General features: G+C 37.6%; 1 protein-coding gene across 3 annotated transcripts in view; it reads left to right on the forward strand.

Annotated features, from left to right (window-relative positions):
• The window catches only part of exoc2 (exocyst complex component 2), a 242,332-nt gene that overhangs the window by 138,146 nt on the left and 87,442 nt on the right, over positions 1 to 16,744 (forward strand). For all 3 annotated transcript variants that reach the window (XM_059945312.1, XM_059945311.1, XM_059945313.1), the window contains exons 12-15: positions 4,588 to 4,713; positions 10,511 to 10,635; positions 12,597 to 12,665; positions 12,785 to 12,942. In XM_059945312.1, coding sequence (XP_059801295.1) covers positions 4,588 to 4,713; positions 10,511 to 10,635; positions 12,597 to 12,665; positions 12,785 to 12,942 — 478 coding nt within the window. The remainder of the gene's footprint in view (positions 1 to 4,587; positions 4,714 to 10,510; positions 10,636 to 12,596; positions 12,666 to 12,784; positions 12,943 to 16,744) is intronic.

A 16,744-nucleotide genomic window follows, 5' to 3' on the forward strand; every position in this document is an offset into this window, starting at 1 on the left:
AATATCCACAACTTCCTACTCCCAGACTGAAGTCCATAGAGAGGCTAATACCAGAGCACAGTTGGCAAAATAATAATATACTGCTGACTACAATTCTGAGACATCCATTGTTACTGAGATCTGCATGCATATATCAGCTTTTTTTATGACAGTTGCCATTCAATAGCTTAATAATTCCTGTGGCTTTAGTTCTTTTTAGGTCTTTAGGTCTTTTTTCCTCTATTAAGTTGTAATACATTTATGGGAATAAACAGTTTTTGTATATCCCAATGCTTATGAGAATCAGACATCAAAATGTTGAACTACTGATTTAACATTTTACTCCTTTCTACGCAATACAACTGAAGTAGAATTTTCAATCTTTCTGTAGTAGTACAACAATTAATAACAGGAACAGGTGTAATAGTTTACTAACGTTGCTTTAAGTTCCATACATTGAATGGGGTTTAATCAAGTTTTCAAATATTTAAACAATTGTACTTCATGCTTGGTTCTTAAGTATACAGTGCCTAAAAAAAAGTATTCACTCCCCTTTGGAAGTTTCATGTTTTAATCTTTTATAACATTGAACCACAGTGGATTTAATTTGACTTTTTTTGACACTGATCAACAGAAAAAGTCTCTATCATGTCAATGTGAAAGCAGATCTCCACAAAGTGATCTAAGTTAATTACAAATTGAATCCACTGTGAATCAATATTGTAATACAACAAAACATAAAAACTTCCAAGGAGGCTGAATACTTTTTATAGGCACTGTACCTACTACTGTAGGTATTAAACAAGAATCATTATTTGAAAGCCAGCTGGTGTTTTCTGCAATTCAGACATTAACTGTATATTTTCAATAACACAGGTTTATTTAATACTGTATCTGATTTGCAGTGTAAAGACAACACATGGAAATTGTGAAATTTATTTCAAGTGCATGGAAACTTTCATTGTACATTTCATGTTAAGTTTTCAATGCATCAACAGATGCCATAATTTAATTGTATACACTTTTATGTCTGTCAATCACTTGCATTTAGTGGTATTGTACACTTATTTTTTTTATGTTTTCACTTCAGGCTTATGCAAACCAAATCATTATAAAGATCAGATGTGTAGCAAGGATCCCATATTTTTACTAAATATGTATCTTAATTTAGACTTTGGTCAAACTTATTGGTGTGTTATTGATATTTTGCAGATTCCTCATCCTCAAGGCTTTGTTAGATAGGGCTACTAAAGCAAATGCCTGTAACGTAAAGGCAACGTTTTCAGACAATTTTGTGCCTCAAACTGCCAGGAACTGTTTCAATTTCTATATGCTAAAGCCACAAGAAAAGAGACAATTTTCATTCCATGTACATAAGCATAGTGATCATTCATGTACAAGTAAAAATCGTACTATTTTTCTCAATTGTTAGGTAATATTCTTGGGTAATTACTAATATCAAGAATAAGAAATTTAGTATAGATTTATTTTCATGGGGAAAGATGCATTGGTTTGTATCGGTGAAGCAAAGAAACAGGAAGGTTCTGGCCTTTTTGAATTAGGCAGCACACGATTGAATTTATAATGCCAGTATTTCATCCAAAAGATATTTTACTTTAGGGGTGGTGAAACAGCAGTGGTGCATGAGGACAATTGATAGTTAGAAGCTTTTATTGATAGCACTATTTCATATGAAATACGACGGGTGATAGATAAGTTCATGGCCTAATGTAGAAGGAGATGAGTTATGCAGCTCTTGTTACACGCACATACAGTTTAACTCTTTGATTATGCAGAAAGTTTGAAGTTAATAACTTTTGTGGTATTTCTGTATTAGATAAATGAAAATTGCAAGTAAGCACTGTCTGAGAAAATGAACCTTAGGCCACAACTTATCAATCACCCCTCGTATATAGTTCATCATGTAATAAGTAAGCTTCCATTGTTAGTATAGATAAGAACAGCAGCATCACTTTTATCATCCTAGAAACTCCATGTAATTGAAAACCATTTACATACATAGCATTATCTTCAGCACATTGCAGAGGTATTCATGCTGAATAAATGTGACATTTAGTTTCAGTTTCTGAAATGGCAAATGTCCTATCTTCACTGGAGTTCCTATAATTTTGTGTTTGTTTCACTCTCTTGAAATTGGCTATTTAACAATTACCCAAGATTAGTAGAAAAATAAATTTGTGTATTGGAATGAGTAATGAATTTGTTGTCTAATCCTGTTAAACACTTTGAATTTATTTGGTGAAAGCCGAAACACATTGAAAATATCTTAGTGAAAGTAGCAAACCAGAATGTCCTCCATTGAATGTTATCTGATCAGCTATTTCATCTAACCATTAATATTTTCCTCTTGAACAATTTACATTTGTTTGTGTTCTTTTGTCTTGTTCATTGTGGGGAAACAGCTTCGCACTATTTTATTTGACAAAGAGGTGATCATATTTCATCCACATCTTTTGGTATCAAGATAACAATTTTAAAGAAGCATCTGATTTTATTGGAGATTGATGCATGATATTTTTGAAAGGATCGAATCAATATTTTTTTAACAGATTCGCAAAAGATGTGAGATTTGCATATTCTAAAATGTGACAATAGTGGAGCTTAGAATTTGGTGTATTGTTGTTGAATTGCCTTTTGATTAGCATAGATTATAATATTTAGTGAAACTAAATATTTGAGCTATGTTGCTCAGGTAAACATTTTGAATTATTACATCTTTGTTGAAGTAATGTTTTGTGTGTGAATTATGATGACAATTAGGAAAAGGAGTAAAGTTTTTTAAAAATACATCTATGTTAACTGATAGAAGCAGAAGAAACATTTGAAGGTCATATGTTGTCTTGCTTCATTGTCAGTAGATTGGCATGGTAATAACCAAGGTATTTAGGGGAAAAATAGTCACTTATATTGGTATGTTGCATTGAGGCAGACTCGAACAATTCTCTGTTTGCCCAATGTAATGTTGTGGGTGGTCGAGGCAGGGCACAGGCAGCAAGCTACTATGTACAGGAAGAAATTTTCAAAGGTGTTTAGGGTGGCAAGGAAATCTGTAACCTTTTGTGGGTCAGAAGAAATTTGGATCTGTAGTTCCAGCATTGATGGTCCATGCGCATTCCTTTTTTTTTATATATACCGGTTCACATCATAAGGAAATTGAGAATGGCATTGGAAAGCACTGCAGGCAATGTTAAATCAACACATTTCAAGTGAATTTGTAGCAGCTGGGATAAATTCTGCTTTTGGCATTTCAATGCATTTGCAGTGTTTCAGCGCTACCTTGTGGTTAATTTTGGGTTAAAGTCATGTTCTGATAATTTGTTCCAGATGTTTATTAATCCTTAGGGTAACGGGTTGTTGTGGTTCCTTATGGCTGGTTCAAGTTTGTAATGTTATATAATGTAATCAAAAACTATTCCATATTAAACAGTTCTCTGAAAATAGTGCAAATTATTGTAGTGGTATCCTGTGAAACAGGAGAGCATTTTTAAAATGGTGCTACTGTCTAAAAAACAAAACTCAGTCACATTGGTTAAATACACCAATTCAGATATTTTTGTTTTGTCTTTTCTTATTAAACTTTTCAGATCAAAACATGCACAAATATTATCTACGAAATGTCAATTGCATTTGGTCCATGAAATATGAGCACATACAGTATAAAATGCATTTATTTTCCTATTAGTGTTAAAATGGTTCCCCTGAGATATATTGGAAATGCTGATTTTTTTTTTCTTTTCCTGACCTATAAGAAATAACTCAAACAAAAAGATTTTTGTGATTTTGTTTTGAGACCTTGGAGGATCACCTTCTGAGCAATTGTAGTACATACCTCTTATACTCTTGCTGTTTGGTTGACTGCAGATTATTTTCCTCTTCCGTCCCTTCCTCCTTATCTTGTTCCTTTTCCCTCCCTCTACCCCCCCCCCCCACACTTTGTCACATATGGAATTTTTGATCCCAGATTTAAGATCATTAATTGGTTATTCACTTGAGGCTATAGAAAACTTACCCTGTTTATTTTGAAATCTGTGGACCTCAAAATCAACCTTATTATGATCTTGCACTTACACAAGGAAATCTGCAGATGCTGGAAATTCAAGCTTCTTCCTATAGACGCTGCCTGGCCTGCTGCGTTCCACCAGCATTTTGTGTGTGTTGCATGATCTTGCACTTTATTGTTTATCTGCACTGCACTTATTCTGTAGCTGTTACCTTTCATTGTGTAGTGTAATTGTTTTCCCTTGTTCTATTTTGGTGCACTATGTAATGATTTGATCTGTATGAACAGTATGCAAGGCAATATTTTCATTGTATTGTGGTTACACGTGACAATAATAAACCAGTACCAATGGGGGTTATTTTTGTTGTTTATCATTTTCCATATCTACTTCAGCACATTACTGTAGTTCTTTTTAGCTTGGATTGTAATGTCTGAATAATTACTATTAGAATAACTTGTGGTGTACCAATGTCAATGGTTTTGTGCAGGCTTAATAATTTTTAGTTATGAGACATTGAATATAAATGCTATATATAATTATAGCACACTTAACTTATATGCTTATTTTTTCTCTTTTGTTTGTGTAGGTGCTACTGTTCTCCATAGCCCAATGCTAGATTTAGACAGCGATGTGCGGCCTTCTCCCATAAGTCGCTTGAGTCAAACAACGTCAGTGAAAAGGGCCAGCAGTTTTCAATCTTCTAGGGATGATTGTAAGTACTGTAAATCACACAGATTAAGTTTAGTCAGAAAAAAATTAATGCCTGATGGATGATTTGTGCTAAGTTAAAATACATATTTATAGATCTGCTTTACCACAATACCAAAACAGCTAAATGCTTTAGCACAAACCATTGTGTAATGCATATTAAGTCAGATTGATAAGACAGTCAATGCTTGCAAGTAGCAAATCTTGACAACATTCAGACACATTGATACCACAAAGGGGATATTTGATGTCTGCCTCCATTGTGAGTTTCTCATTACAAAATCTTGATATTCAGTGCAGATTTTCTGAAATTCTGCCTTCCACCATTGGCATCCTAGTAGTCATCAGTGACCAGGATCTCTACAGGACAACCCATGTAGATATTTTGGCTTTAAGAGAAAATTCGAATAGTGATTGATTCAAGTCCTGACACCAGTAGGTCCATGTACCATTTATAAGCCTCATGCAAATATGCATGGCATACTATCCTCTTGCTTGGATGAGCTCAAATAATACTTAAGATATTCTACAGTATCCAGGAAAATGAAAACCACCTCATTGGTACGCCATCCACCACCCTAAACTGTCATTGGCTGCACCATCAGTCCATATGGCTGCAGTCTACAATTTGCATTGTCATTACTCACAGGGATAACTTCAACAGCATCAGCCTAACTTCTACCTCCCTCGTGGACAACAGCAGGAGGAGCATGCAATCAGCAGCATTCCTTATTTTCCCCATAAATCGCTTGCACACCTTCCTGACTTGACCGGAACAGATGTTTGTTTCAGCACGGCCTTTGGCACAGTGTTATACTGAAATAAGACCATTAGACAAGAGCAGAATTAGGCCATTTGATCCAGTGAGTCTGCTCCATCATTCAATCATGGCTGATCCTTTTTTTTTCTCTCCTCAGCCCCACTTCCCAGCCTTCCCCCTGTAACCCTTGATGCCGTGTCCAATCAGGGACCTGCCTTTATGACCTGGCCTCCACAGCAGCTTGTGTTAATAAATTCCACAAATTCATCACCGCCTGGCTAAATAAATTTCTCCACACCTCTGTTTTAAGTGGACAAACCTCTATCATGAGGCTTTGCCCTCATCATAGACTCTTCCCCACACCCCTTTCCACATCTGTTCTGTCTAGGTCTTTCAACATGAGAAAGGTTTCATCGAAATCCCCCCCCTCATCCTTCTAAGTTCCAGCGAGTACCGACCCAGAGCCATCAAACATTCCTCGTATGATAACCCTTTGATTCCCAGAATTGTCCTTGTGAACCTCCTCTAAACACTCTCCAATGCCAGTGCATCTTTTCTTAGATGAGGAGCACAAAACTGTTCACAGTGCTCAAGGCGAACCCTCACCAGTTATTAAGCATCACATTCCTGCTCTTGTATTCTAGACCGCTTGAAATTAATACTAACATTGCATTTACTTTCCTCACCACCGACTCTACCTGCAAGTTTACACTCAAGATGTTCTGTACAAGGACTCCGAAGTCCATTTGCTTCTCAGATTTTCTGATTTTCTCCCCATTTAGAAAATAGTCTACATACCAAAGTGCATGACCATGCATTTTCCAAGATTGTATTTCATTTGCCACTCTCTTGTCCATTCTCCTAATCTATCTAAGTCCTTCTTCAGCCTACCTGTTTCCTCAACACTACCTGCCCCTCCACCAGTCATCATATCATCCAAAAACTTGGTAATAAAGCCATCTATTCCATCATCTAAATGATTGATATTCAGTATTAAAAAGAAGCGGTCCCAACGCTGACCCCTGTGGAATACCACTAGTTACTGGCGGCCAACTAGAAAAGGATCCTTTTATTCCCACCCACTGCCTCCTACCAATCAGCCATTGCTCTGACCATGCCAGTAACTTTCCTGTAAGACCAAGGGCTCTTAACTTGGTAAGCATCCTCATGTGTGGTACTTCATCAAAGGCCTTATGAAAGTCTAATTATTAAACATCCTCTGCATCCCCTTTATCTATTCTACATGTAATCTCCTCAAAGAATTCCAACAGGTTTGTCAAGCAAGATTTTCCCTTAAGGAAACAATGCTGATTTTGTCCTATCTTGTCCCATGTCACCAAGTACTCCATGACCTCATCCTTAACAATTGACCTCAACATCTTCCCAACCACCAAGGTCAGGCTAACTGGTTTATAATTTATTTTCTGCTGCTTTCCTCCTTTCTTAAAGAGTGGAATGTCATTTGCAGTGTTCTAGTCCTCTGGCACCATGCACAGATTTCAATGATTTTTGAAAGATCATTGCTAATGCCTCCACAATCTCTACTGCTACCTCTTTCAGGATCCTCAGTTGCAGTCCATCTGGCCCGGGTGACTTGTGTATCCTTGGGTCTTTCAGCTTTTTGAGCACTTTCTCCTTTGTAATAGCAACTGCACTCACTTCTCTTACCTCATACCTTTCAACCTCTGGCACGCTGCTAGTGACTTACACAGTAAAGACTGATGCATAATACTCATTTAGTTTATCTGCAGTCTCCCTGTCCCCCATCATTATTTCTCTAGCCTCATTTTCTAGTGGTCTAGTGGTCTCATCTCTCTTTTATTTCTTACATACTTGAAAAAGCTTTTACTATCCACTTTGATATTGTTTGCTAACTTGTTTTCATATTTCATCTTTTCCCTTCTAGTGATTCTTTTAGTTGCTCTGTATTATTTTAAAGCCTTTCAATCCTCTGTCTTCCCACTAATTTTTGCTTTGTTGTATGCCCTCTCTTTTGCTTTTACAATAGCTTTGACTTCCCTTGTCAGCCTTGGTTATTCTATTTTGCCATTCGAGTATTTCTTTGTTTTTGGAATACATGTGTCCAGCACCTACCTCATTTTTCTTAGAAACTCACGCCATTGCTGCTCTGCTGTCACCCTGCCAGCATCTCCTTCCAACTTATTTTGGCCAACTCCTCTCTCATATCACTGTAATTTCCTTTACCCCACTGAAGTACTGCTACTTCAGACTTTATTTTCTTTCTATCAAATTTCAAGTTGAATTCAATCATATTGTGATCACTGGTTCCAAAGGGTTCTTTTACCTTAAGCTCCCCAATGATCTCTGGTTCATTTCATAACACTGAATACAGTATAGTTTATCGCCTAGTATGCTCAACTGCAAACTGCTCTAAAAAAAAAATCTTGTAGGCATTCAACATACTCAGTCTCTGGAGATCCATTTCCAACCTGATTTTCCCAATCCACATGCATGTTGAAATCTCCCATGACTATTATAACATTCTCTTTTTGACATGCTTTTTCTATTTCCTGTTGTAATTTTTGGTCCACATCCCAACTACTGTTAGGACGCCTTGTATAACTGCCATCAGGGTCCTTTTACCCTTGCAGTTTCTTAACTCCACCCACAAGGATTCAGCATCTTCCAATCCTACGTCACATCATTCTACTGATTTGATGCCATTCTTTACCAGCAGAGCCATGCCAACCTCTCTGCTGACCTCCCCCATAACAATATCCAAAGCGGTATACTTTGAGAGGAATGGCCACAGGGGTGCTCTGTGCTCATTGCCTATTCACATTTCCGTGTCTCCTGACAGTCAGCCAGCGACTCGCCTCATCCAGCTTCGGGGTGACTACTTCCCTGTAACTCTGATTATCTCCTCACTCTCCCGTAGAACTTGAAGATCATCCAACTGCTGCTCCAGGTCCTTAACACAGTCTTCAAGGAGCGGCAGCCAAATGCACTTCACACAGGTGTAGTTCTCTGGGAGACTCTGTGTCTCCCAGGACTCCAACATCCAGCGTGAAGGACACACAACAGCCACTTACTACAGTGGGTACAGTAAGAGAGAGAAAAATGGGAACCTTAACAGAAGCTTATCCTGAGCCAACTCCTTTTTCAAGCCGAAGCCTCCTTTGAGCCAAAGCCTGAACACTCCTCCTCTAACCACTAGCATTCTCCCAACAATGGCTGCCCCGCTGGTCCCTTCTATCCTTTGAAACAAGCGTCACCACCCTGTGAGAAACGACATTGCTGTGGCCTGCTGGTGCCGCTCACTGGACTATCGGAATAACCCTGAATATCCTTGAAGCTCTCCTTTTAAACAAGCATTGCCACCCTGTGAGAAACGTCATTACTATGGCCTGATCGTGCCACTGATTGGACCACTGGGATCCCAGATCCTATACTTCAGCGTAACCCAGAACAGCATTAAAGCCACACAGTGTAGGCAGTTGACTACCTTCACAGACCATTGATATAAATTTAAGTCAAATAAATAGCACCACTTGCTTTTCTCCCTGCAGATGGCTGTTCCCATTCATTTGAATGAGAGCTGCTATGTTTGCATCAGGGCTAACCTGGCTTAGCATTGAACATAGAAATCTACAGAATATTCCAAGCCCTTTGGCCCACAATGTTATGCCAACCATGTAATCTAATCTAGAAACTGCTTAGAATTATCCTGTTGCATAGGCCTGTATTTTTCTAAGCTCCATGTACTTATCTAAGAGTCTCTTAAAAGACCCTATTGCAACCGCCTCCACCACCATCACTGGCAGTGCATTCCACACACCCACTGCTCCCTGTGTTGAAAAACTTGCCACTGACATCCCCTCTGTGCCTACTTCCAAGCACCTTAAAACAATGCCTCCCTTGTGTTAGCCATTTCAGCCCTGGGAAAAAGTACTCCTCTGAGATGCCCACAGAAAGTCATGTTGACCTGTCAGACTGCACATAGTCAACCAGAAGGCCACTTGGGCAATTCGTGAATTGCTGAGCCAGTGCTGAAATCTGGGACTTCCTTAAGGATACTTGGGTAATTTCTGGTATTAGCTCTGACCTTAGAGCTTAAGATCTGTCCCATTTATTTTGCTTTAGTGTTACTATTTGGAAGCCAACTTTAACATTTATTACTTGTGCAGAATTTTGAAGATTAAGTAGTTCAATCATGGTTGCTTGCTGTATGTCATGGTAAATGAATGATTGCCATCACTTTTAAGTGAGAGTGAGAAATGTTATAATTTAAAATGCTATTGTTTTGTTTTCCCTTAATTTTCTATAGGGCTCCTTTATTTTGTTTCCATTTTGCTGTGCAACCACATAGTGAAAAGGGAATCACTGAGTGATTATAACACCTTCAGTAGCTTTGACAAGTTATTAATTGAACTGAACGTGTATTTAGACTTACTTTTAAAAGTAACAGTTTTATTCTTGTTTATAACTTTTTTTTACTTTGCTGTAGCATTAAATTACAAATTTATGTTAATATTCACAGAGAAACTTGTTTCTGTCCAAAGGAATGTATTTTTGTAATTGTTGTTCAGATTTTGCCTATTGACCAAGAGAGAAATTCTCATTACAGATTTAGGTAAAACTGTATTTTGAACTCAGCAGGGTAACTGAGATTTTCAATCTTATTTTAAATTACAAGGGGGAAGGAACATCTTTGTTCTTCTGCCTTCTGCTTCCTAAATGGACATTGAACCCATGAACACTACCTCACTACTTTTTATTTTTTTTTTAAATTTTGCACCACTTATTTTAATTTAACTATTTGATAGACATATATACTTAATATATCTGTGATTTTTTTCACTATATTTATTTATTATGTATTTCATTGTACTCCTGCTTTAAAGTTAACAGATTTCACAACGTATGCCAGTGATATTAAATCTAATTCTGATTCTGATATCCTAAGTAACTTTGTGCTCCAAGTGTGTTAACTAATAAAAATGTTGGTTGCATTTCAAAACATCTGTACTTAAAAAGGTTGTTATTCAATATGTTTGTATATCTTTGTTTTGTTTTGCAGCTTGGCGTTTTAAGGCACCTCAGCTTGTAACATATGTTGACAATCTAACAGAAATTGTTATAAGTCAACTGCCAAATTTCTGGAAGCTTTGGATATCCTATGTGAATGGAAGTCTTTTCAGTGAAGTAAATACAACTGGTTGTAACCTTATCTTGTTTACAGCTGCATGTCATAATCTACCTGGCTCACTTATTTTTTAATGTATTGATTTTAAGTTTTTGTTTTTACAAATCTGCTGTGGCAATTGTATTGGAATTAGGACTTGAAGTAGCTGAAGTGTGCTTTCTGTGTAGTACTAAGTTACTTACTTACTGCCCATTATGCCTGCTCATGTTTAGGGCAGCAAAGAAGGCCCTTGGTCATCATCGCTATTGTCCTCCAAGTGTAGTTCAGGGTCATTTCCTTCACATCGTGCCAGTAGCTTCCTCTTGGTTTTCATTACTGTCAGTCACGCAGGTTCCGAATGAAGACTCAGGAATACTGTCATGCGCAGATGTAGGAAGATTCCTTACTGTTTCTCTCACAGTGACTTTTGTTTGACCACTCTGGATTGTCAGCCTTCAGGTGAAACTCTGAACCTGGAGGACCACTCTTGGCCTGGCCTCTTCCCTTTGAGCTGTTTGGCATTTGTAACCCTACCAAAAGCCAAAGCATCAGTCCCTGACACCAGCCAGCATAGCTCAGCGGGTCACTGAGGCACATCTGCCTCCAAACCATGACAAGGTTGTGGTCCTTTTGGAGGTACTTTGTTACTGAGAGCTGAATAAATCTGGGCTATATCATGGGGTCTAGATATGATTGCCAGTCTCTGCTAATATTGCTGAATAATTACTCCCTCAGATATGACAGAACACTAATGTAGTCTTGATTTTTGTTTGCTCTCTCACGTACACTCTTTCCCATGCACTCTTACTTAACGCTCTCCCTCCCGCGTGCACATTCTACTCCCACCATTATCTTAGTTGTTTTTAAGCCAAGCCAATCTCTTTTATGTTTTCTGTTTTCTAAATTTATGTACTTAAACCACATAAATTTATTTTTACATCTTTTTATGCAATTTATCAATGCCATTCAAAATTTGAACTTAAGTGACAGGTCACTTAATTCCTTGTCCAGCCAGTGGATCTAGGAATAATATTTTCTTCAGTTATACATATTTCCTTTGGCTTTGTATCCAAGATTTCCCTGTTGACATCAGTGCAGTAAAAGCTCTAACTAAATTAATCCTGTATAATTCAGCTGGCATTTACGCCTGCTCTGTACTAGTCAATGCTATGTCTGTAATAAGAGAGTATTATCAGCATTATTTTTTTGTTAAGTCATCTTTTATTGTTTTCTTTTTTCATCGTGACAAAATGCAGACTATTCTTTGGGAAAGTCAGTAATGAAATTTGTTGGACTCCCATAATGCGTAAGCGAGAAACCAAGTGAATCCAAATTGTATAATATAAAACCATTAACCAGTGGTAAGGCTTGACAGTTTGTTAATTAATCAATTAGAATCTGCTCTTTTCCTATTGAGCTCCAAGTAACTTTGTAAGTCAATGTATCAACAGGTATCTCACTGATAATGTATTATAAATCCTTAACAATAGTGACTTCTGCAATTTTGATTAATGTATTGATACTTTCTGTTTGTCAGCCCCCACAATGCTGGTATTGTAGCGAATGTATGTTTTGTCAGTCCATCTAGGAAGTCTTTATTTATAGGCAGGCTTCCTACACCTTTCTCAGTATAAACACCCCACAACATTTACCATATTAAATCTAGGTTATAACTTTTATTTTCACTGGATGTACAGTCTCATTTGCATATCTATAGTTAATTGCTTACTTAAAAAAAGACTTACAACATGTTTCTAAATAGCCAAAGGGAATATATGATGTGAAAGTGTAATGTTTTTGGACTTTTAGCTATTGTATCAGATTTATCTTTCATGCTTTTATTTTCTCTGATAATTGATTAATTTCTTAAAAAATATAATACCAATATTCTGAAAGTAAATTCCATTTCCATGCATTGATTCTTCCATATTTCCCTTATTTACTTCTGATTATAACCTTTATTTTACTCTTGTAATTAAAGACAGGAGAAAAATCAGGACAATTTGAGAAACTTAAGAAAAATGCCAGATCCCGACAAAATGATTTCAAGGTATAAAAAATATTTGTTTCTAAACGTTTTCTCCATTTTCAATAAGATTTTTCAGAAAAGTATTTTTCTAAATGTGGTCATGCCTGTTGAAATGATATATTGATTTTTTTTATTAATAGAAAATGATTCAAGAGATAATAAATTCACTTGTGAAACTAATCCGAGGAGCTCTTCTTCCAACCAGCCTCACTGAGATGGAGCTGAAACAATATGGGGGATGGGAGGCAAAAATGGAACTTTCAGGCCAGTGGCTAACCCACATTATTCATACTATGAGGTAAATTTGAACTGAAATTAGTTAGTGTTACTATCTGATTATTTTTTTAAAAATTAAACATTTTGGTAACTTCAATAACATAGAGGAAGTAAGGAGTATTGTTCATTTCAACTCTGTCTTGCATTTTGAAGTCATGATAGATAGCACAGCACAATTGACAAACTTTTCTGAAATATAGCTAGAGATGATGTGTCAAAGACTCCACCTCACAGAATCACAACTGTCTACTTTCTGGTAAGAGTGCAGATTCCTCTGCACTCCAAACCTCTGACTTGAAACCTTGAGTTGTGGACTTTGGTCCTCAGGGTTATTTCACTTTGTTGATGAGAGTTAAATGTTCCACCTAAACACTTAGACCTGAACACAGAGTGAAAGCACAATAATGTGGCTGATTGAGTATGTACCACTTAAAGAACACCACATGTTGCTAAACTGACATTAAAGTGAAGAAGGGCAATGTTGGCAGGATTACAGAACCCTGATTAACGGCGAATATTCAGCCTCTGGCTGGGACAAAGAAGGAGGTATATGTCAGTTTTGACAGGTGAGAACTTAAGAATGGAAAATGGATATAATTCAGATAAGTGCTTGGTGTTGCATTTTGGGAAGACAAATCAGAGTAGGACTTTCACATTCCTAGTGAGTGTTGTGGAACAGGGAGACCGGTCAGTATCAGTACATGGTTTCCTGAAAGTGGCATCACAGTTAGATAGGGTGTTGAAGAAGACATTTGGCCTGCTGACCTAAGTCATGGCACTGAAGATAGAAGCTGGGTTGCTATGTTGCAGTTGTTCAAGATGTTGGTGAAGCCATGATTGGAATATTGAGTTCAGTTTTACTTGGCCTGCGATTAGAAAGATACCATTAAGCTAGCAAGGGCAGAGGAGGCGCAGTTGTAAGCTCTGTCAATGGAACATGGGAGAATCATGGGACAAGTGTATAAAATAGTGAGGGGTATAGATAGGGTGCAGGTTAGGGAAGGTTCCCAATGTTAGGGAATTGAAAACTAGACAAATACGTTCAGGGTAAGAGGGGAGAGATTTTAATAGTAAACTAAAAGACAACTTTTTTTTTTACCCAGTGGTTGGTTTGTGTATAAATTGAACTGCCAGAGGAAGTAGTTGAGGCAGATACATTTAAAAGGCGCTTGCGCAGGAATGGAAAGATATAGAGGGATATAGGAGATTTGGAGGCAAATAGGATTAGCTTGGATAGGCATCTTGGTTGGTATGAAGGAATTGGGCTGAATGCCCTGTTTCTACTGTAAAACTCTGTATTTATGAACCTGTGTCTACATAATAACAGAAAAATCAATGACATAGTAATATTTCGTTGTGACTCAAACAGAATTAGCAAAAGATAAAACTTAACTTGATTTCAGATCATCATTTTACCTTTGCATATTGACACGTTAATTGAACATATAAAGCAAGATCTAAGACTTTTATAAACTTACTTGAAACACTTGAAAATGTATTTAGACCTTATGATTAAAGGAGCTTGTGCCTTGTGCTCTGTCCTACTCATACTCACTACTGTGAAATTTTTCCTCTTTGGCGTATTATTTCATATCTTTATTAAACGAGACTTAATACATGAAATATTATATCTGAAACAGTATTCCACTTATAAAATACAGTATCATGTTTTTATTTAAACTCAGCAGTCACCATTCTGAGAAATTGGTAGCATCCCGGCTAGTGTGACACTGTTATAGCTTGGGGCATCAGAGTTTGGAGTCCATTTCCGGTGGTAAAGAAGTTGTACATTCTTCCTGTGACCACATGGGTTTCCTCCTACAGTCCAAAGATGTATTGATTAGTAGGGTGATTAGTCATTATAATGCTGTCCAGTGATTAGGCTGGGGTTGAATAAGTGGGTTGCTGGATGGTGTGGATCGTTGGGCCAGAAGGGTCTGTTCCATGCTGTATCTCTAACTAAATATAAAGTAAAATAAATGTTATTGAACTCATGACCTCATACCTCGATTCCATTCTATCCCTTTGGTTCTGTACCACCAACATCCACAACATATCGCATTCTCTTGATCTCCTCACCAACTTTCAGTTCCCTGGCTCTGACCGCCTCATTTTCATATTTCACTTAATGAGGCTTTTCTTGCCAGGACATCAGAGGTGTCCTCCTCTTTCAAAGAACAATGTTTCCCTTCCTCCACCATTGATGCTGTGCTCACCTGCATCTTTTCCATTTCCCAGTCATGCATGTCATGGGCAGATTTCACCATCTAATGTCACTATTTCTGTTCTGGAAAACCATCTCACATTACTTTGTCCATTGCCATTTCTACCTGATCTGTAGTAATGAGTTCAAGGAGTAGAGCACATTAGCCAGATATGGCAGGAACCTGTTGTTGTAATTGACAAATCCTAAAAAAGGCCATAATTGTGCCACATCCTTTGGCCTTGGGGGGTTCCACCACTGCTTGAATTTTATCAGCAGGTAATGTTTGTGCATCATGGTGTGACCTCAGTAAGTGATGCTTGGTTTAAAGAATTCACACTTGTATTGTGCTCTGAACCAATTATCTTCCGATCTTTTTAGTGCTGTCTTGAGATTTTGGAGATGTTCTTTGTCATCCTTGCGAGTAACAATGATGTCATCCAGTTAACACTGAGTACCCGGGCAGCCTTGCAGAACCTGGTCCATAGCTTACTGCCAGAGTGCAGATGCTCCTAAAAAAATAAGCTTATATTAGCCATAATACCCTTTGTGAGTGTTTATGATGAGAAACACTTTGGACTCCTCTCTCAACCTGAAGGTAGGCCTCAGCTAAGTCTGAAGTGTGAAATGTTTCCCTCCAGAAAGTTTTACAAAGATATTCTCTATCCTGGACAGAGAGTATTGATCTACTTTGAGTAGTAGGTTGATGGTGCCCTTAAAATCACAACAGATCTCGACAGACCCATTCTTCTTGGCTGTTGGAGATCATTTGTATTGCCCATGGGCTCCACTCAAACTTGAGAAGTATTCCTTCAGCCTTCGTGTGATCTAGCACACTGGCTATTTTATCATGGATGGTGTAAGGAACTGGACTTGCTTTGGAAAAATTTAGGTGCAGCATTGTTATTTAGCACTATTTTACCCTTGATATGTCTGAGATTTCCAGTGCTATCCTTGAACACTGCTGTGGCACCATCCAGTACTTTTCTTAATTTGCTTTCAGCTGACTCTTACAGGGTATGTGGATGCAAATGGTGGCTGGATCTCCAATCAAGTTGTCATTGTCTCAGCCAATCACATCCCCACAATGTTGACTCTTCTGTTTTTACCACATACAAGCCTATTGTGGCTTGTTGGTTGTTGTATTTCACTTTTACGAATGTCATTCCCACAGGAGTTATCTTTTTCCCAGTATAAGTTCCTAGCTGGATATCAGCAGGCTTCAGTTCAGTGTCTTTGAACTACTATTCATACTGGTTTTGTGGAATGACTCTAAAAGCTGAGCCGGTGGCCAATATTATTTTAATTAATTTGCCATTCACTTCTGGTGCAAGCCATATTGCTGGCAAAGCACACAAAATGCTGGAGGAACTCAGCAAGTCAGGCAGCTTCTATGGAAATGAATAAACAATCAATATCTTGTGCCAAGATCCTTCTTGAGGACTTGTCTGTTCTTAGTTTTCACATTGTAAACCTCAAGGCTATGCAGTTTGTGTCACTCATTATTATCAGATTTTTTTATCAACAGCATGTAGATTAGTGCTCTTGTTGAAACTGCAACTTGACTTTTTATATTTTTCTCTTCCCTGTGCAGTATATTTATTTTTGTCTGCCTTACATG

Source organism: Hypanus sabinus, chromosome 20, assembly GCF_030144855.1.
Source record: "Hypanus sabinus isolate sHypSab1 chromosome 20, sHypSab1.hap1, whole genome shotgun sequence".
In the NCBI taxonomy this organism is placed as follows: domain Eukaryota; kingdom Metazoa; phylum Chordata; class Chondrichthyes; order Myliobatiformes; family Dasyatidae; genus Hypanus; species Hypanus sabinus.